The sequence below is a fragment of the Haliotis rubra genome, unplaced genomic scaffold, assembly GCF_003918875.1.
Source record: "Haliotis rubra isolate DU_JTF1 unplaced genomic scaffold, ASM391887v1 Scf14, whole genome shotgun sequence".
In the NCBI taxonomy this organism is placed as follows: domain Eukaryota; kingdom Metazoa; phylum Mollusca; class Gastropoda; order Lepetellida; family Haliotidae; genus Haliotis; species Haliotis rubra.
The window spans coordinates 1952063-1975070 of NW_025765336.1; the positions used below are offsets into that span (position 1 = coordinate 1952063).

The 23008-nt window shown below is 39.2% G+C and overlaps 2 protein-coding genes across 13 annotated transcripts in view; one reads left to right on the forward strand and one right to left on the reverse strand.

Annotated features, from left to right (window-relative positions):
- LOC124268711 (sulfotransferase 1B1-like) overlaps positions 1 to 23008 on the forward strand; it is a 48940-nt gene that overhangs the window by 16706 nt on the left and 9226 nt on the right. For 3 of the 12 annotated variants that reach the window (XM_046703702.1, XM_046703708.1, XM_046703709.1), the window contains exons 1-2: positions 15335 to 16092; positions 18824 to 19002. In XM_046703702.1, the coding sequence (XP_046559658.1) occupies positions 15956 to 16092; positions 18824 to 19002 (316 nt within the window). In that variant the 5' untranslated portion in view covers positions 15335 to 15955. Of the gene's footprint in view, positions 1 to 11474; positions 11844 to 14464; positions 15032 to 15334; positions 16093 to 17469; positions 17603 to 18823; positions 19003 to 23008 lie in introns of those variants that run through there. The other 9 variants (XM_046703712.1, XM_046703710.1, XM_046703713.1 and 6 more) reach the window with 7 other exon arrangements.
- LOC124268713 (sulfotransferase 1E1-like) overlaps positions 13870 to 23008 on the reverse strand; it is a 61049-nt gene continuing 51910 nt past the window's right edge. Inside the window, exon 7 of the mRNA XM_046703715.1 lies at positions 13870 to 14184. The gene's annotated coding sequence lies outside the window, so the exon portion shown is untranslated. The remainder of the gene's footprint in view (positions 14185 to 23008) is intronic.

The window sequence follows — 23008 nt, forward strand, 5'->3', positions numbered from 1 at the left end:
TGTGTCTACTTAAAAAAAACATATTGGTACGACCAATTTTTCGCCTAATATTGCCTTATTCGATGCGAATATCCCAACACACAAGAAACGTTTGAAATAGGATGTTTGCACCTTTTCAATACAGTCATGATATTTAAGGCCCCATATTTCCGATGCATACAACAAAATAGGTGCAATTTTACCATCGAAGATATTACATGCTCTCGAAAAAGACAAGAACTTGTTGTTATGGAACAGTCTGTATACAGGGAAAACAGCTTTAGAAACCTGCAATGCAAGCGTACGACACGCTGTTGACCAAATCAGCCTGGATGAGAAAATGATGCCTAAATATTTATAATACGATACAATTTTTAATTTTACACTACCAAATGTACATTGTTCATTTTTGGCAACTATTCCCCCGTTTCTGAATACGACTACATTTGTCTTATCCAAATTCAATTGAAGTCCCCATTGTAACAAAATGAATGCAAAACATTTAATTGCCTTTGCAAATTTACCAACAGTATAGGAGAATAGAACAACATTATCGGCAAACAGAAGCAGCGTAATATCAATTATATCCTGAGATACAAATATACCTTGGGAACATTTTTCAAAAAGTTCATGTACTAATTCATTTATAAAGAAAATGAAAAGAATGGGGCTGAGGATACAGCCTTGACGAACACCACTGGAGGTAGAAAATGACTGTGTTTGGCAAGTTCCAATCTTGACAGAAGCTTTAACAGATGTATACATATTTTCCAAACTCCGGAACATTTTGCCATGGCAACCTTTACTTAATAACAAGTACAAATACTTTTCCCTGTCCACAAAATCAAACGCTTTCTTGAAATCTACAAAAGCACAGTAAAAACGACCTTTCTGTTTGGACAAATATTTGGTACATAAAGCCTGCAAAATAAAAATATTATCAACTGTAGCATAATTCGGTCGTAATCCAGCTTGTGCTTCTGATAGTAAATTATTTATATCTATCCAAGTCCTTAAACGCCGTTCTAGAATCGATGTAAAATGTTTCCCAATACTGTTCAGTAGTGAAATACCTCTGTAATTTGATGGGTTGCTTCTTGATCCATTCTTATATAAGGGAAGAATAATAGCCTGATTCCATGCTTCAGGGAACACACCACTATCAAATATTTTATTAAAAGTAGGGTTAAATATGGAGAAAGGGTTTCTGACGAAATCTTGTATATTTCTGCAGGTATGCCGTCTTCTCCAGCGGACTTTCCTTTCTTAAGATTTTTAATTTCTTCCTCAGTGATATTTTTACTGAGCAGATCATTCGTCCAGGGAGCAGAGGTACAAGTGTCACAAGAATGGCTTTGTATTAACTGTCTAACTGTATGATCAAATTATGTTTGTTCTCGTTCCAACGCAGGATTTATCAGTTCTTTAAAATAAGAAAACCATTCACCAGGTGTAATATCATCTTGATTGCTCTCGGGGTTCAATGCTTGTTTAACAGTACTCCAAAAAGATTTACAGTCACCATATTTAGCCGCAAGGTTTATCTTGTCACTTAGACACAAATTAAATGCAGTTTTCTTCTGGTAACAACACTTCTTGAATTTGATTTGGCAGATATATACTGTTGAAGACTATAATCAGTCTTGTACTTTCTAAAATGAGTTAGCATTTTATATTTCTCCTTCTTCATTCTTCTGCACTCAGAGTCAAACCATGGTGGCTGTTCCCTTTGCCGTGGTACGTTTCCTCTAGTCATATCAGTTACATTATTATAACAGAACATAATAACATCTGATAATTTCTTGACTGCCATATTTACGTTTTCCCCCAACAAGGTTATAAAATCTGTTAACATTTGTTGCACTGTTACACTTTTCAAAACATCAGATAGTCATTTACTTCCGTTTGTGGTAAATTACATTTAGGTATTTTTGTTAAAGTGACCTCACAGTATTCTGTCGTATGAACTACAGCAACAGGTGTATTAATGCCGGACAGTGTAGCAACTAGTGGCATATGATCTGACTCTGACCTTTACATTACTTCCATGTCTTTAATATTGACAAATAATTCACTCGAGATGATAAAATAGTCCACAACACTGCAGCCTGAATGTGAAAGAAATGTGTAGTTACTGTGTAGTTATTGGGTGTATCGTTCACTCCACGGCCATTTACAATATGTACATTAAGTTGCTTACAGATTTCAAGTAAAAAACGACCACAGTTATTGAGAACTGTATCACATGTGGCACGGGGTTGCGTAAAATCATCTGTCTTGTACTGAGAATCGCAGGGGAGATAATCAACAGAATCATCAATCAGATAATCAAGATCGTTACCAGTCCTAGCGTTAAAATCCCAACAAAGGATAAACTTGGTTTGTTCGCCATAGTCATATATGATTTGCAATAAACGACTCTCTAATGTATCAATTCCACTTTCTTCCCTGTCCATATATATTGGTGATCCTTCCGGGTGGATATACAGAAATCCCAAAATAACAGGCTCTGTAAATGGGGTTTTAGTGAGCCTGAAGAACAGGCAGTTGTCCCATTGTGAATATATTCTCTCCAACAATGTTGTAAACTGATGTTTTATACATACACACATTCCACCAGAATACCTTCCACGCAGTGATAACCGCTTAGCATCACACACATGTATATCGTAACAGGTAAATATGTTATCCAAAACAGATTTGAAATCGGAACACATGGTTTCTAACACGCAGAAAATATCAAAGTTTTGGAAGAAAGGTTACAAAGTCTTGGCAAATTATTTTAGACACAAGTCCATTTACATTCCAGACACATATTGTGTTAACATCAGGTTTTGCCTTATGTTCATGTTGTTTAACATCGAAGCCATGGCAGGTGTCCTATGCGTGCTGTGTCTCTGACTGCGCGTACGAATCCACAGTGTCTTCATTTGATGAAATGGGTGAATCACTAACGTTCCTGTGCCAGTTTCTTCGTTGTGGGTGGGGTAGTCTAGTGGTTAAAGCGTTGGCTCGTCACGCCGAAGACCCAGGTTCGAATCCCCACATGGGTACTCTGAGTGAAGCCCATTTCTGGTGTCCCCCGCCGTGATGTTGCTGGAATATTGCTAAAAGCGGCGTAAAACCAAACTCAGTCAGTCAGTCAGTCGTTGTCCTATTTATCTAAGTCCATCAGCGTCATCGTTCAGCACAAACACTTTGCCATCTATAACAAGTTTATCATAGCTAGGTATGCTATCTTAGCTGTCACTCCCTTTACGGGCCTGCTTCATGAACGGAAAAAGCTTGTATCTGACTTGGCGCACTCTCTCTGTGTAATCGTCAGAGACCCTGAAATCTTTCATACCCTTAAGGATTTTACGCGCGTTTTCCATCACTGCAGCCTTGCCCTTAAAGAATGAAAATTTGACGATCAAGGGTCGACTCCCAGACTTGGAATAAAGCCTGTGTGCTCTTTCAATTGAATCAAATAGTGATGTTACAAGGCGTCCATGACGCGTCAACAACACGTGCAAACGCACGAGAATTGCAATACGGGCCCCTGCACCAATGATTCTCCGTGACCTGGCACCAATGATTCTCCGTGACCTGGAGACACATGTGATTGAGCGTATGTAGGGACGTATTCTGTCATACAGACCCTGAAGTAAATTTATCCAAGCCCACGCAAGTCTAGAAAATGTGGCAAGTGTAGATTTCCACAGCTTCAGGAGAATGTCTCGGGGTTCCTTTTTATTATATTTTTCTATTTTACTTTGAACATTTTTTCTGTAAAATATGTTCATTTCAGAGACTAATTGTTAGTAGGGACGGGTAGAAGACAAAAAGACAAAATGAATACTCGTGCTGTTATAATTTTGAATTATATGTAAACATTCGTTCTTGTCTCGGGATAAATGTAAATTTTCCAGTTTCAACCAAATGTACATTCGAAGGATATCGAAATCTAGGTTAAGCTATTTGAATTATATTTACAATTAAAAGACCCAAACAATGGTCTGTTGTCCAAATGTTTGGTTTTCCATATCTTGTCCCAGTCTGTCTCACAGTCACAGAACGATATTATTTCCCCTTCTGTCCAGCCCTTACTGTAATATGTATACTGCAATACTGTATATGTTGCACACGTACTACACAATGTATTATGCATGTATTCAATGCTATGCTAAGCAACGTCCACTCGTATTCAAGATTACACCTGGTTAGAGATGCAAACAATTGTGTATTCGTATAACATGTGCATTTTAATGAAATGAGGAACCAAGCAAGCAAAATCATAGTATGCATACAAATCAAGTTGGTACACTGGGACTCGTTATCATCGGAGGAAGCTAACAGTTTACCTGTATGGACGATATAATGTAAGTACGTGTTGTCTGTCTGTAGTAGACAGACCCGTTACATGTAGAGCACGGACACACTGCTCGTGCATCCCACACACTCACGTGCACATGCTTCACAACATTCGCAGCGCGTTCACCGTTAACATCTAGCGGTGAGTGTCACTGACTGAAGACGTGAAGGGAGGCGTTGACAACTTCATGAGCGCATATTATATTTATCTAAATCATATAAATTGTTCATTTATATCACATGTGAAGCTCTGTAAAAGCGCAATGTTACTGTAAACAACACAGTTTTATGCACAGTTATACTGATGTTAACATATGTAAAGCATGGAGTCATGATGACTGTCGACATGAGATCATGCAAGGGCATTATGGGTATCTCATACAAGTTATCTCATGACTGTAATAGTATTCATTTGTCTTGACTCAGACTAATCACCACCTTGAGTTTAGTAGACTCGCACACTTAAGCGTCATCGAAGTGCTGTTGGCCTCCTTTCTCGCCGTCCCGTTCAGCATCTTTATGAGGATGCATGACCCAACTGGTCACCAATGATGCCTCAACTTTCTTACCAAAGACAAGTTGGCGGGCCCTTCGAGCTAGCGCTGCTCGGGGTCCGGTAAGATCTTCACTGATAATAAATCGTGTGAACTGACAAGTTATGCGTTCTCCTAAGGTCCTTATATAGTTTCCCGTCTCGATTACGATTTGTGAATCTTAAATCTGAATCTTATATGTGTTATTCAGAATGGTTGTATTGTATTCTCTCTTCAGAAACAGTTTTAAAAAAGGAAGCAATAAAACTATGTTTTTCGATGGCAATGCTAGAAAATAAAATTTTATAGATACACATATTTCACTTTCTGAATGAAAGCATGTATGAAATTATCTGCTGTGTCCATTTTGAAAACAACCATAGGAATGTGGTTGTCCTGGTCACGTGTCCTCGTTGATCATGGCGGGTCGGTTTGCTTGCCTAGGGGTTAAAGCGTTCGCTCGTGATCCGGGTTCAGTTTCCAACATTTGCATAATGTGTGAGGCCACCTCCGCCCCGCGATATTGCTGGAATATTGCTAAAAGTTGCGCAAACCATACTCACTCACTCGTTGATAACAGAGTAACAGCATGCTACGAGATTCCTTCTTATCGTTTATTTGCATATCTCCTTAAAGGCATTGTAACTCCTTAACCTTGCACGAAAACGCAGTTAGGTAATAACAGCTTTTTACTGACATTATTGTAACATGCAATTTGTATGTGTCTCTGTATGGTTCATACACGGACATGGCCGACGGCAAAATAGTCGGGGCTGCATGAAATACATGGACAGTGTCGGTTATAATGGAGTGAGTGGGTGAGTTAAGTTTTACCCGCTTTTAGCAATATTCCGGCAATATCACGGCGGGGGACACCTAAAATGGGCTTCACACATTGTACCCATTGGGGGAATCGAACCTGGGTTTTCGGTGTGACGAGCGAACGCTTTAACCACTTGGCTACCCCACCGCCCCTATAATGGCTGAACGTTTGTCAAGTTATATTTATCAATAATACCAGTTGCAAGTCATTGCATGTACTTGACTCTCATACTCATAGGCATATAATAGATTTGAGATGTTATTCATATTGGTCGACCCCATTTCGATCGTAATTAAAAAGTCATTACTGCAAAATTTTACACTAGTCCTTCATGTTAAATAGCTGTCTTTGAAACACAGAATGTATTCCAAGCTGATTTGCTTTTCAGTCACTTCACGTCCCACGCCCAGCGATGACATTGGCATTATGCGATTTACACTAGTCTTGCATGTTAAACAGCTGTTTTGAAACACAGAATGTATTCCGCGCTGATTTGCTTTTCAGTCACACACCCAGCGATAACATTCGCATTATGTGATCTGACAATGGAAAACAAATAGAAGTTCTTGTGTTTATTTACTCTTTGAAGTGTAGCGTTTCTACAACTTATCACATGCTAAATTATACATAATAGTGGAGAAAAAGAAACCTGGCCTTTTTTTATTTAGTTTGTAAACTACAGACTGTTTTTTGCTATTGAACACTCACTGAGTACATGTTGTGACAACAACCATCTGTCGTCGTATATCTCATAAAGCGAGAGCGTGTAGTGAACGCCTGTGTTTGTTCGTGCTGGTCTTTCCTTTGTGGTTATATCTGAACATGACGGGAACATGAATCTAATCAATGCCCTGTGTGTTTTCTTTGCATAAATCCATGTTGAGTCACTCACTCAACAACGCTGGGAGTTTAAAAAAACTCTTGTTACCTTTGATCGCGCATGAATATCGAAGATATTCAGTCGCAGATGATAGTATGAAGCTAATTCATAACGCCATTCGTGTTGAACATGTAACGGATATTACTTCATACGTTTACACGCGCACCACCTCCTGTACAAACTTGACAGAGAACGGTTCTCTATGAACGGTTCTATGTTCATGATAACTAGTACTGTCTCTTACAGTAACATGTAGAGTTTCAAGTTCGGGTTTAGTACTACGGAAGCGTAGTAGGGCCACGATGAAAAAATGTTTGGTCTCACTATCTCCTACGTAGGACTTAATATCTCCTACGTAGCACTTAATATCTCCTACGTAAGACATATTTTCTCCTACGTAGGACATAGGACGTAGGACATATTTTTCCCTACAGTACTTAATATCTCGTATATACGTAGGAGATGAGCGATATATTAATAGACATTAATCTGAAATGGTCGACTTAAATCCCCAGACACGCAAACAATCAGTCCCTGATGCATATAATATATGTATAGTTATATAGTTTTTCTACTGGAGTATATCATCCGAGTATCTATGGTGCTGCACATCCACGTGACCTCGTTATTCTTATACATCGTCATGTTACCTGTGCTCAAGCAAGATGATGATATGTTTCCATCATCTGAAATACTTGGTTCATGGAATTTTATTTTTACACATTTTAGTACGTTTGAAATCAACGTCCTCGTGGCCTCATTATTCTTATTACCAAAAGAGTCTGACAAAGAATGCAGTATTACGCAAGCTAACACGCCTTATTCAGCTGCACTCGCTATTGCTACCAGTATCAGTTACGTCTTGTGTGCGGTGTTGGCAAATCTTGTGAGGTGCTTGTTTCGAGGGATTAAAAGGTTCAGTGGTGAACAAAGGGCGATGAGGTGCCTCTTTGTCCTCTCAAGTGTCCCTAGCTGTCCGAATAGAATAGCACTTTATCTCTCTTAGAGCTCAGCCAAATATGCCACACGTACCAACTCGTAATCTCTTAAGTCTATTCAGCTCACTACTTTAATTAAAATACTTTTTGGCAGTGTACATAATTGGAAAATTATTGCACTGCATGCGACCTTTCTTAATAGTCTCACAGTGCCTGAACCATGTTATTACTCCTTCCACTCAGCTTTTGCTGTAATAACGCCATACGTCTACTTTAAGTTGTCAACACTTGTTTCACTAATGCAAAAGTATGCGACAACAAACAATGCCATATCAAATTATATATTCTGTGAGACATGAAATGAAAAATAGTTTTTACGTGTAACGATTATGACCCGACAGCACAGGCGGGGCCTTCTCTGAGTATACCACAGGCATGTTGGACCTCCGTACCTTTTTTAAATTCGCCTTGATAGTCCTGTTTAAATTGACGATCGATGAACTCAGATTGCGAAAGCAAATGTCACACAAGTAAATGTGATGTTGCATTGCTGTACCTTTACCCGTCAGAGAAGTCCTTCTCTAAAGATATATATTCCGTTGTTTGGAGCAGGACTTTAGGACTATTACGCCCCAGTGCTGCTAAACAACTCGCAGACCTTAAGTCTGACATAGACGCACACCTCGCATGTTCAAGTTCACATCTGATAGGGGCCGAAAATTTTGATTCCGACATGAATGCAATATCTCATTAAGTTATTTTTCTCCTAAGTAAGTGCACGTGGAGTGCCTTCAACAACATTGGAGATAAATGTATAGCTGTATACCCATTTTAGGTACAATGTGTATGTTACAGAATAGTAGGGAATAGTCTTAAGACTTTTCAACTTTGACAAGGATTCTTCGAACTTGTAACAGTCGCTTGAGAAGATCAAAAGAGAAAGGGGTAGTGCGCGATGTATCTGACGGACGTATATATGGAGAACGTTCGAAGAATATTACTGTATAAATACAATAATTGAAATACCGGTTATGATTATAAAGTACCCTCAATATGATAGCCAGAGCGATTATTGTGAAATGTATCTTCATTAACGGGCCAAGACAAAGGTACATGCCATTCATCCCCATATTATATCCCTTTTATAGACACGGGACATCGTTGTTACAGGTAGGGCAAACACTTTCTTCTATAGGTATCTGCCGGTTTCACGCTACATACATGTATTCAGATTATTGAGAAAACTAGCGACGCAAGTGCTTCTCCATCACACATATAATTGTATAGATAACCAGTGAGTATATTCCGTTGGGGAACTGACATTTTAGAAAACGTCCGTATGGGATAATATCTAGATTCCGAATAAAAAAGAGGTTATACCAAGTACGTATGTGCATGTTTACACATTTACAACAGTAATTTACACCGGGGATCATTAATACATTGTAATCATCATTTTTTGAAAGAATAGATAATACAATTCGTGCAGCTATGATAATTTTGATAACTCATACAAGTGTGCACTAAAACTAGGGACCTACCGGTTCATGTCTGTGTGAACACACCTGTCAGTGTTTTATTGCAATAAGCAGTCTCTCCTTGCATGTTATATATAAGAAGTGTACCTAAGATCAGTTATTTAAACTGTAATGTAATTACCATTACAAAAAGTATAATGCTACTGGCCAGCTGCAGAAAGGCTTATCAGTACCCCACCGCCATCGACCCACCCTAGGCCTGCCCCATCAAACACCCCTCCCTCTCACACACATGCACACACACACACACACACACACTCCTAACCTACATATCACTCTAGCCCATAGACCCAATATTTGAACCTTTTAAACAGACATCATGTGTATGTCAAGAAAGGCAGGCACGTTGATAGTGGTGCTCAGTCATGGTTATCACTTCGCCATGTGTTTCTAATGATCTCCGTGCATTATGGCGTGGTCCGATGCGCTAACGAACCCGATGTGAAAGTTAAATTACAGAACCATTGAAATACATGTTAAGGTAGTGTTAATCTTGTAACACTATATTTATCCATTACCAACCATTTACGCGTGTACTAAATATATGAAAAACCTAACCCTGATTTCAAAGGTATTAAAATGCATGTCCTACAATCACAGCATTTACATATGTTACACAGACATATGCAGACACCGTTACACATGCTAGTAAACACATGAAAACAATGGCCAGATTTACACACCTGTGAAATACATGTAAATACAGAGTTGAGTGTTCGTTAATTTTAACACCCTTTTAAACGTGTGTAAATCTGTCAGCCAGATGACACGTAGATTTCCAACGTTGTTTATATGGCCGCCGGATGAAACGTATACGGTATTTCCTAACGTTAGTAAATTTGGACAATACAGCCATTTTGTGTGGTGCAGGCGATTACTGTCTGGGGGTTCTTTTCTCCATATGCTTACACAATATCTTATATACAAAGATCAGATTCCAGTTTTGGACCTCATTTTGTCATGTTGCAGTGTTTACGGGGATGTTACAGCCTTGTAGCGCATTCCGTTAATCTGCAAGCATATTAATATTATGAAGTCATCCATTATATCATAACGTCGCTGCATTCCCATATGACGGGTTGTCTGTCTCACAACAGTGAGAGATTGCATGTTGCTTTTCGTCGTATGTTATGTGTGTTCAGACTCTCGGGTTTTAAAGAATATTTGATACCTACAATATTCTCAATTTGAAACCTCTTACAATCGGTTCTATGTTAAATATCATCGTATCGAAACCTTCTCATCATGTTTGCTTGTTTGTAGTTTAACGCCACACTCGGCAATATTCGAGCTCTATGAGGTGGACTGTAAAATATCGAGTCTTTACCAGGCAGTCCAGTGATCAACATCACGAACATCGATCTACGCAATTGTCTAAACATGCTGTGTTCTGAGATGAGGTGTAATTCCACTGTAACTTGATGTTTCGTATCTGTATATGGACGGGAGTGCTTTATCGCCATAAAACCATGCATTTAGGACTAGGGGATGATTTCAGCCTTTTTATTATTATAGGATATTTATATAGCACACATATCCACGCAACTAGTGCTTGCTGAAGGAGCTGGTATTTTCTTCCCTCGATCATTGGATGTCAATCTCAACGGCACATCTTATTATCAATTTCAACTCCCTGGGGAGTATACAACTCTTGCAGCCACTAGGCTCACCGAGTTATTGTGTCTTTCTCATCCTAACGAGGTACCCATTCACAGCTGGGTGGACTGGAACACACATAGTCACAGTACTTTGCCCAAGTTCACTGCACGTTGCTTTACCCGCAACTAGGTGTTTGCACGTATTCATGTGGCCACCATCTGGTCATATACCAACGGATTCGTGGATTCTTTTAAATGCACAGGGTTGTGTACTGTACACTAGGGGTTGTGACAACACGGACAGAGTATGCACACAATGTTGACTCCAAGTTTTTTACACCCGATCACAGGTGGGCTCGATCCCGACACCTCAACCTCGCTGGATCACTAGCCTGGCGCTTTAACCAGCTCGCCCACCTTGTAGCGGGCTCAGTAAATACAGAAATCGTCACATTTCAAAACTTGTTTCGCCACCAAAACGAGATATCTCCCAGTCGATATTTATAGTGTTTTCTCAACGCAATGTGTTGTCACATATACTTTGTATATTGAATTTACCAAAATACCTACATTTTACTTCCTCTAATTTGTTTAACTATTTAGAAAAGGCTATTGACAATGAGAAAGACATACCGCTCTGTTGATATGATGTCGTTAAACTGGCTGCTTGAATCAGAGTTAGTTGCTATGATTTGATAGCTTTAATTGACCAATAGGAATGGAGTCAACATTTTGATAATTCATTGCAGAATATTCAAGCTGAATAGACACGGTATCTTTTATCCTAAATCATAGGTTGTCTCGCGGGTTATGATTCTGATTCTTCTTTCAGGGAAGATCGGATCATGGAAGGACTGCTTTTCGGCAGAGCTAAGTGAATATTTCAAGCGTGTCTACGATGAAAAAATGAAAGATTCCAAGTTCTACAATATGTACAGACAGCAAGTCTGACAAGATGTCGCTGTTGCATTTTTGGTTGTCGCTGTTGGTTGTCGCAGTTGGTTGTCGTTGTTGGTTGTGTGAGGATGTGTGACACCATCACTGACTGATCCATCATAATTATACATTCAGAAAAATGATTCATCCACGTTTTAGGAAAAGGTTACACTGAGGGAATAGTAAAAGGGACTTTGCTTTTAGTAGACATTCCACGTATATTTTATGCTAATCCATCATAATAATATGATAATAAAAATTAGCTTGTGAGAGGCATATAGAAGTTGAAGTAGTAAGGAAGGATAACAATATATGGATGAACAACTTCTTTATGACAGCGAGAGCGACGTTTCGGTGTAGGTTCTAACACTGTCGCTTGATAACAGCCTTAGAAACTACACCGAAACGTCGCTCTCGCTGTGATAAAGAAGTTGTTCATATATTTTGTAATCCTTCCTTGAAGTGTAAGTTTGACGACATACTGCGGTTGGTTGTCCAACGATTTGTGACACCGTCACTGACAGAGTAATGCATTATAAAGTATATGAACTTCAGAAAACTGATTTATCTAAGTCTTAAAAATATGTTACATTCAAGGAATCGTACTAGGGACTCGTACTCGGAGAGTCTGGTCATTATTATTCAAGAAATTCAGACAATATCCCCTTGCCAAGAACAAGAATAAACTCTATCACGAATCGTTTTCCCATCGACGAACAAGAATTTGTACTTCACTATCAAAATTCCAGTCGAGCATAAAAACATGCTATAACTTAGCTCTACTGTATGTTTCTTAGTATTAGAAAACTCAAAATACTACATATATAAATACGTCATAGTGCTAACAGATTTAGTTAGAGTAAGGCTAATCACAAATCCATCCTGCGCATGTGGTAATCCATGCGAGGATGCACGTCATTATATCTTAGAGTGTTCATTATACAATCAACATAGAAAGATCATGAAAGCTATTCAATATGTCTGTGATTAAATCTTTGAAGGGCATTTAGAAGTGGAATACATAAGAAAAGCAAGATTTATGGATGTCAACTTCTTTATTGTGAATAACACGACGTTTCGGAGTCTATGCTTGCTCCTTCATCAGGTGAATGGTTATATATATCCCACCCCTGTACTCCCTACCATTCACCTGATGAAGGAGCATGCATGCACTCCGAAAACGTCGTGTTATTCACACAATAAAGTTGACATCCATAAATCTTAATGTCTGTGATTAATAAATCCCTTATTAGATTATCTATTCTTTTAAAAACTGGCAAATTCTAAAAAAGAAATTGAATAATATTAATTCAAATATGTCCATCAGTTTATAAGCCAAACAAAAAGATCCCAGAAGATTTCTTTGTATACACCTTTTGTATTTCAATACATTCCCTGTTTCCAGTGATTGCTTGCACAAACATTTATTTTGTAAATAATTTTGGAGAGGGGTATAACAACGACTTTTCGGAGTGCATGCATGCTCCTTCATCAGGTGAATGGTAGGGAGTACAGGGGTGGGATATATATAACCATTCACCTGATGAAGGAGCAAGCATACACTCCGAAACGTCGTGTTATTCACACTAAAGAAGTTGATATCCATAAATCTTGCTTTTCTTATGTATTCCACTTTTAAATGCCCTTCAAAGATTTAATCACAGACATATTGAATAGCTTTCATGATCTTTCTATGTTGATTGTATAATGAACACTCTAAGATATAATGACGTGCATCCTCGCATGGATTACCACATGCGCAGGATGGATTTGTGATTAGCCTTACTCTAACTAAATCTGTTAGCACTATGACGTATTTATATATGTAGTATTTTGAGTTTTCTAATACTAAGAAACATACAGTAGAGCTAAGTTATAGCATGTTTGTATGCTCGATTGGAATTTTGATAGTGAAGTACAAATTCTTGTTCGTCGATGGGAAAACGATTCGTGATAGAGTTTATTCTTGTTCTTGGCAAGGGGATATTGTCTGAATTTCTTGAATAATAATGACCAGCCTCTCCGAGTACGAGTCCCTAGTACGATTCCTTGAATGTAACATATTTTTAAGACTTGGATAAATCAGTTTTCTGAAGTTCATATACTTTATAATGCATTACTCTGTCAGTGACGGTGTCACAAATCGTTGGACAGCCAACCGCAGTATGTCGTCAAACTTACACTTCAAGGAAGGATTACAAAATATATGAACAACTTCTTTATCACAGCGAGAGCGACGTTTCGGTGTAGTTTCTAAGGCTGTTATCAAGCGACAGTGTTAGAACCTACACCGAAACGTCGCTCTCGCTGTCATAAAGAAGTTGTTCATCCATATATTGTTATCCTTCCTTACTACTTCAACTTCTATATGCCTCTCACAAGCTAATGTTTTTCGTAAAACTTGGAATTTTCTGAAAATCATATTATTATGATGGACTAGCATAAAATATACGTGGAATGTCTACTAAAAGCAAAGTCCCTTTTATTATTCCCTCAGTGTAACCTTTTCCTAAAACGTGGATGAATCATTTTTCTGAATGTATAATTATGATGGATCAGTCAGTGATGGTGTCACACATCCTCACACAACCAACAGCGACAACCAAATGCATTTCAATAATCACGATGTGGAATGCCAGCACCAGACCATCATTCTCGAACATCTGCCGAAACAGTTCCAGTTGGACTCAAAGGGCAACAATGCGATGACAATTACATGGAAACAGTTGTCCTCGAAAAGCAAGCATGCCTTGCCGGTAGTACCCGCAACTCATACAGTTAGAATAAATGATAAGTGAAATATCTACAAGTTTTGTTTAAATATATTTTATTTACAAAGTCAAAAGGATAGGGAACAAGTCCTTACAACTTATACAACGTCATCCCTCCAGCAGCTGGTGATTATTGGAAAGTTTGGCCAAACAATTAATCGTGACACATATACTCCGATTAAAACCAAACACAATGAGAACTACTTTAAATGATCGGAACTTCCTTATCCTTGTTCTGAATGCTACATACTTATGCACAGTCACTCAAGTGTGCTGCACATACCAACTCATACAAACTTGTACTCCCATACGCGCACTCTCAATCGCATATTCACTGCGATTGAACTGCTCAACTGCAAAATACAGCCATACACATAGATACAAAGGACCATCCTGTACAGGTCCGCGCAAGCTGCAGGTAACCGCTGAAGGGGGAACCGGGCTAATAGTTTATTAAACAATCATTGTGCTTAGTCAAGTATCATAACCCTACTCCTGTTTACTTCTTATCAACAAGACACTTTCTCTCGGGGATGTCAAGCTCGAGTGTCCTTCAAAAGTTGTGAAAGGAAGACACCAAAGACTGGAATATTCCTCGGGAAAGTTGACTATTCGAAATGTGAAATCATCTCTCTTGACTGTCCTCAAAGACGCTTTCTCGCCTGACGTAAAGCTACAGAAGGTATAGTTTAAAATACGGTTACCAGTGTTAACCATATGGCTGAAAATATCAATTCAATTTACTGTGACTGTGGATTCTGTTCATACAAGACCCGTGAAGACCCTGGTCACAGTTAATCCACAGCAAATTTTGTAGTGTCTTTTCATCATAGATCAACCCACAAGGGATACTTTAGATCATGAGACCCGTGAAGATCCGGGTTAGAATTGATCTTTAGCAACGCATGCTTGTCGTAATAGGCGACTACCGGGATCGGGTGGTCAGGCTCGCTGGCTTGGTGGACGCATATCATCGTATCCCATTGTCTGGTCTAGACTCGATTATTTACTGACCGCCGCCATACACCTTGGTGAGTACGGGTGCGGCGTTAAACGACGAACAAACAAAATTCATACAGAGGCTAATATCGTGGGCACTTTGGCGGGAAATATGTTTTAACAGGGAGTATAGACATGTTTGTATATTTGAGTTAAGTTAAACTATAATATCTAAAGCACTACTTAACAATCAGATTAATGGCCATCAGCACATCCATGTGCAGGTCAGCTGCGTGTAATTAACCTTAGAGTATGGCCGGTTGGTCATGGGCGTTCGACGTTGTAAATGAAATGCTGGATACTGCAGGTTGACCATGCATGTGCGTAAAACGATCCAGTCCTGCCAGACAGTCAGTCATGTTTGTATATACGTTGAATTCTTGTTGAAAGAGGAACATGACCTTTGGACAGCGGCTACTCAAGACGATTGTCTCCGAGGTGTCTCCAGGCCGTTGTTGCTATAATGTAGTTAACAATATATATTTGGACGCAGAATTAAGTGCTGTCGACACACAGATGGACTTCTGTATTTGAAGAGACGTATCCCAACCATGACAGCTCGGGATGTTTTTTGAAGCCAGCATTCAACACACGTCATCCTCTCTGTATGATTAGGTATGAACGTGCACATGATATCAATGCAATATGTAATAGATTGTTTGTTGATTCACATTCAGACAGTGCAGGTCTGCATTTAAGCTGGATCAAGTGCTCGAGGCATATCATACGCTACTTCACGATCAGGTAAAAAATGTACTTTATGTTAATGACCACTTACTGATTTTGTTTATTGGTTTTATATTAATACTCCAAAGTGGTCATTTTATTCTTTTTGATAAAGTGTTTGATCCTTGCCTTCATTAGATACAGTACAACCAGAAATTATTGAGAATTTAAAGATTGTAATTATTTTTTTTTTCACTCATTACTCACGTATTAATGTGAATATTAGCAGAACATAACTCAAGATTCAAAGACAGGTGAACAGTTAGTATTTTGTCAAGTCACCATGGGCAGCAATGCAGGCTTCAATGCGGCGGGGCATACTACTCATCAAAGAAGTTAGAAAGTCGTGGTCCATGCTGTCCCAATATCGGACCACCTCTTCTCTCATTTCAGCAATATTTGTCAGAGTTTTCTTATTGACGCTTTCCTTCATAAGTCCCCAAACATTTTCTTTTGGATTTGGGTCAGGGCTATAGCTTGGCCAATCTAATAATGTCATATTTTGGGTCCGAAACCAGGCCTGTGAATGCTTTGAAAGGATGTTTTGGGTCGTTGTCCTGCTGGAAAATCCAAAACGTCCATAGAACACGTGAGCAGATGGAAGTAAATGTCCCTCGAGAATATTTGTGTACCGCTCACTGTTCATATTCCCTTCAAATACACAGAGGGGAGTTGTCCCTAACACATATATGCCCCCTACATGTTAAATTTCGGACTGTATTTTGGGCGCTGATACAAAGGTTTTCAGTTTGTTTGGTCCAGAATGTCAGTGTATTAGGAAACAGCCACAAAGAACTTTCATCTGAGAAAATCACATTGTCCCAGTTAAAATTTCTATGTTGTAAGCACCAGTTCAACCTTCGCTCCTTTTGTTCAGTTTTCATGATCGGTGATGGAATTCCTCGACTTTTCTGCCAACCCATTGCATGCAGCACATTTCCCACTGTCTCCTTACAGACAGCCACAGTTACTCTATCAATCATATCCTGCCTTAAAAAAGGATTAACGTAATTGTCTCTCTTGAATGAATCCACGCACTTGATAGCTGGTCAAGGTTGTTTAAACTAGAAATCCAATTAAACATATTCCTAAAATTCTCAATAATTTCTGGTCATACTATATGTTGGTGGCGTATCAATCTGCATAACGGCCCACAATTGCTTGACAGCAGACATGAACAAAACGTTCGTTCGGCATGTTTGCCACAGGCAGTTTCAATGTTAATACAAAGGTAAATATTTATACATCTTTCAACACATTGTACCCATTAGAATACATATTATATTTTATTCTTCAATATCCATAGAAAGTATATGCACATAATGTATAAGGATGGCTTCATATTTCGATCTGATTACTGTGCCTTTACTAGAGCATTTGTTGGGACAACGATAGGTCGAATGTTGAAAGGGGGCTAGACCACAACTCATACAACGCTCTCTGGTCAGACAGCCTTACAGACGGAAGGGCGAGTTATTATTTTCTATATTACCTGTGAAGATCCGGGTTAGAATTGGTCTTCAGTGAGGTGAGGTGAAATTGGGTTTAATATCGTGCTTGAGAATATTTCGCTCATATGACGACGTGCATGCGTGTGTATGTGTATGTGCGGCTGCTTGTACTAGCCCAGACTGAAGCTGGTTTTAAAGTGCTAGCCCACTGAGATACCATGCCGCAGTGAAGCATGAATACCCCACTCAGACACATTATACTGACTCCGAGTCGATCAGTCCTTGTTGTACCCATTAATGCCGAGCGCCAGGCAGGGACCAACAAGTACTGGTCTTCAGTAACCCATGCTTGTCGTAAGAGACGACTAAATGGATCGGGTGGTCGGGTTGGCTGACGTGATTGACACATCATATCCCAATTGTGTAGATGCTCATGCTGAATGTGGCTTTAAGCAACTAACAACGATGTTAAATAATGAAAACTTCCACTGTGCACAAGCCATAACCATTAGAGGTGTGACGATACAGAAATTTCACGATACGATACGTATCGCGATATCATGGAACGATACGATTCGATACGATGCATATCACGATATGCTATCTTTAGTTATTTTCTTTAAAAAAGTGTATTTTGATAACAAGAAACAGTGTAAATTTTGACATAACCGTCAATTTCTGATGAAAATTCAATTTTAAGGTCAAATACAGTGTATCGATATATTTGACACGATTATCGATACTACGATATATCGTCACAGCTCTAATTACCATACATAAACGATAGGTGTTCGTGAAAGGGGTAAACATGTCCAGCCTTACTTGCAGCAACTGCAATTCTCACAACTTGCATGAAACTAGGTCCATATAGTCTATCATGTGATGGTGGTCTGTAAACAAACCAGGCAACTAAAAACAGGATCTATTGCTTCTCAACTTCTCGCAAGAACCAACATATCTGCAGATACGCTGTAGGTTTCGGCATTCAAGATGAATGTACTTCGCAAACAACGTATAGCGGTACTTCATATAATGAATAAACAAATGCAGTCATACAAATCAGTAATCTAAACGCTATTTTAACATTGATGTGTGCCTTCTCATATAGCATGCACGCACTCAAGCATAAAAATATATCCATTTTTTCTATTTATGGACGCAAAACTTATTTTCTAACCATTTAACAAAACCTGTCAGTCGAAGATTTCTGTATTATTACATTAATATGAATAGAAAGGTTGAACAAATAACCACTTCTCCTTATTAAACTATACCATTTAATCACCTTCGGTTGTCAGGATTGCAGACATGCCACTTGTCAAGGTATCGCCAATGAACGCCCCTCAGTTCGAGCTACCAGTACTGGAGGTGGACAGCGTGCGTTATCCGTTCTTCTACAACGAAGATATAGTCAGGAACATGCCGGAAGTGACGTGTAGGGATGATGACGTCATGCTTTGTGGACACATACGATCTGGTAAATCAGTGAATATTAACCAATCTGTACCATTCTCACTGCCACACCAATCTCTACCATTCTCACTGCCACACCAATCTGTACCATTCTCACTGCCACACCAATCTGTACCATTCTCCCTGCCACATAAATCTGTACAATTCTCTCGCCACACCAAACTGTACTTTTCCCACTGCCACACCAATCTATCTGTACCATTCTGACTGCCACACCAATCCATCTGTACTATTCTCCCTCCCACACCAATCTGTACCATTCTTACTGCCACACCAATCTGTACCATTCTGCCTGCCCATCAATCTAACTGTACCATTCTCCCTCCCACACCAATCTGTACCATTCTTACTGCCACACCAATCTGTACCAATCAACCTGCCACACCAATCTGTACCATTCCCCCTGCCAGGCTAATCTGTACCATTCTCCCTGCCACACCAATCTGCACCATTCTCCCTGCCACACCAATCTGTACCATTCTCCCTTCCATATCAATCTGTACCATTCTCCTTGCCACCCCAATCTGTACCATTGTCCCTGCCACACCAGTCTATTTGTACCATTCTCCCTGCCACTCTAATCTGTACCATTCTCGCTTCCATATTTATATCTATCAGTCTGGTTTTCTTATATTTATGAACATACTTGATGTACCTATATGGCCAGACCTGGTTAGCATACTTTGGTAACTGAAAGGCTTAGTGACTTCGATTAAATGCTCGATTAATGACATGGTGACAATGTTGTCGGCTGTACTTCTTGATTCTAGGGGCGGTTGGGTAGCCTAGTGGTTAATGCGCTGGCTCGTCACGCCGAAGACCCGGGTTTGATTCCCGGCATAGGTACAGTATGTGAAGCCCATTTCTGGTGTCCACCGCCGTGATATTGCTGGAATATTGCTAACAGCGGTGTAAAACTCACTCACTCTTGATTCTTATCGTGATAGTGTTTCTGTGCAGCGTTCATACTCATTGAAAAGAATATGAGAATACGTAAGAATATCTTAATAATGCATAAACATCTTGGTAAATCGGCAAATTTTTACAGCGCCACACTTTCGCAAAATAATAAGAAGATCGCAATTTTGCAAAATAGTGTTAAAGCTTTAGTAAAGCATCCATCTATTACAACATTAGTGTTATAATTAAAAGCGGCGTAAAACTGTTTTTCAAATGCGTGATTTACCATGGTTTTACTAGGAGGATCCATAATCTGGAGGAAATAAATTTCATTCAAAATTTCAAATGCTCTGAATCACTGTCAAATAGTTTTGGTACATGGAGTTCCCAAATATGTGACAGTGAATGAGTGAGTGAGTGAGTGAGTAAGTATGGTTTTACGCTGTTTTTAGCAATATTCCAGCAATATCACGGCGGGGGACACCAGAAATGGGCTTCACACAATGTGCCCATGTGGGGATTCGAACCCGGGTCTTCGGCGTGATGAGCCAACGCTTTAACCACTAGGCTACCCCAGGGCGCCAATATGTGACAGACCGGTCGTACCCGTCATAAAGACATGACAGTCAATCGTCCACCTGAAAAAAGAACAAAACAAACAAACAAAACGAAACACATGAAAATGGTACATTAGTCTGGATGTATCTGACATAGAAGCTCTGTTGTTACTGGATGAGTTTGATCTGCATACTTTGGGTTGGTGTCTGTGTCAGATATATGGCCCGGTGCATAACGACACAAGTACATAAGAACTGATTAAGAAGAGACAGGGGAAGGGAGGAGACATGAACTGTGAAATAAGAATTTATATGTCAGGGGAAGTGTATCAGAAGATGATTTGTCAGAAGTACAAGGCGTTTAAAAAAGACGATCTGCTCCTCGTTCCACGTGTGTTCGATAGGGTAGAATGGACAAAAGTTTCTCACTCTAATAGGCATCAATGATCTTGGCATGAGGTGGTCGTCAGTTTGGATGAAGTCCAGGACGGCCTTATGTACACTTGTGGAATGTCATCCTTGTACACAGCACATATGTTTGCATCCTTCCCCGCTTTAGGTCATGGAGATTGGTTCTTCCAGCTCTCCTAATCCCATCCGAATCATTATTGCACCCAGCAAGGCGCTTATTTTTGGCTATTCGTTTACCTTCTCAACTCCACACTTCGGGCATAGAAATCTATCATGCCTCGACAGTATCCCGCTTCACCAGTGAAAAGTATTGGAACCCAGTCAAGTTATGTCCAATAAATCTTCAGTCCAATCCACACTTGCCTCCGTGACTGAAGACAAGCATTGTGTATTGTTTGAGTTCCGCGGGTCATTTTGGTGACGGTGAAGTGGTGACGTTTAGCTGCTGTCAGGAGATACGTGTCTTCTCGCTGTTTGGTGGAACGCTGTCGACCACCTGCATATATGATCCATGCGTTCAATCCATGCTCTGCTGAACATTTTGGCTGACACCATGGACAAGGCTGTGTTCATTCAGTTGTGGAACTGCACTTTGATGATGTTTACTGAATCTGTCACGATAGGTCCAAACAGGTTTTCAAGCATCTCGTGCCAATTACAACACGCGCTTTTGTCCGTTCATCATAAAGTGAGATTGATGGGGGGTACCAATATCTATAGGCACATTTCAGTCTTTATTTGTTGGATAATTTTGTCAGTAGTGGTTGCAGTGTTGTACAATGAGCTCCCCACAAAGTACATACAATATATATGACATTTCATCATAACACATATGTGGATACCCTCTCTTCCGAAGTATATAAGTCATCTTTGAAGTCAACTACAAGTTGGTCCAAACACCTTCAATGAAATGATGCCCCCTAATTGCCTTGTGGTTTGGTAAAATGTAAGTTATACCAGAAGTCATGGCGATGCATACTGTAGAAATGATCCCGAAAAGTATGATATCAGTATCGTATCAACTTTGGATCACTGCTGAAAAATGGTATGCAAATCATATATTGATAACACTATCGTTTTGCATAATGTTTTGTATTTGTTTTGTAATGTCTGTGATATAAATGTTGGCTTATTGCATTCCTGCATCGTCTTTGCCCTTTGTAAGCAAAAAGGGATATTTTGTCGGGATAATTCAGAGACATGACAGTGTGTTTAATATCCCTATGTACATATGCACAAAAAAACTTAGTTAAACGCCCCCTAACATATCTCACGATTGAATGATCCCGCTCTTAACCCTTTGAAGCGGTATCCTCCCAAAACTTCCACATCCCAAAACTTCCACATCCCAAAACTTCCACAGCTTATAACAACAACATTTATGGTTGACTGCACACACTTTAGCATACTGATTACCTCTGTCTGTAATGGTTTAATCCATTAATCAGTAAAGAATACAAAGAGGAGCTGTGATAGGGCCGGTGGTGACATTATATACCGTCCTAGTTGCCCGAGAATATCTATACTTGGGAATTCTATTTAACGGCAATTGTAAGTTTGCTAAATCAACTAAGAGACTTGCAGAACAAGCAACAAGGGCGATGTTTTCTGTTTTTAAAATAATTATAGGGAACTTGAAATCCAAATTGACTGTCAGATGAAACTTTTTGATCAATGCATTTTACCAATTTTATTATATGGGTCAGAAGTTTGGGGGTATGAAAATGCAACTATTTTAGAAAGAACGCACCTGGAATTTTGTAAGTATATCCTTAAGGTAAGACTATCTACTCCAAATATGTCATATAAAACTGGCTATTATTATAAATGTCACTACCATTATTGTGTCACTACCATAATAATCAATGCCAATGTCCATAACATTACCAATATCCTTATTTAATTAGAATTGATTTATGTGTTTATGCCTTGATTTGGTAGTGCAAGTATGTTTGGTAGTAGAGCTTCAAGTATGCACAATACAATTCATATTCTCATTTTGAATTTTTTGCTACATACTACTTTAGCCATGTTATATTGTAAAACTGCATATTTTAATATACATGTACATTAAATGTATGTTAAGCTTGAAGAAGTTATTTTTTGTATATTCACAACACTATGAACGTAATCAACAACATT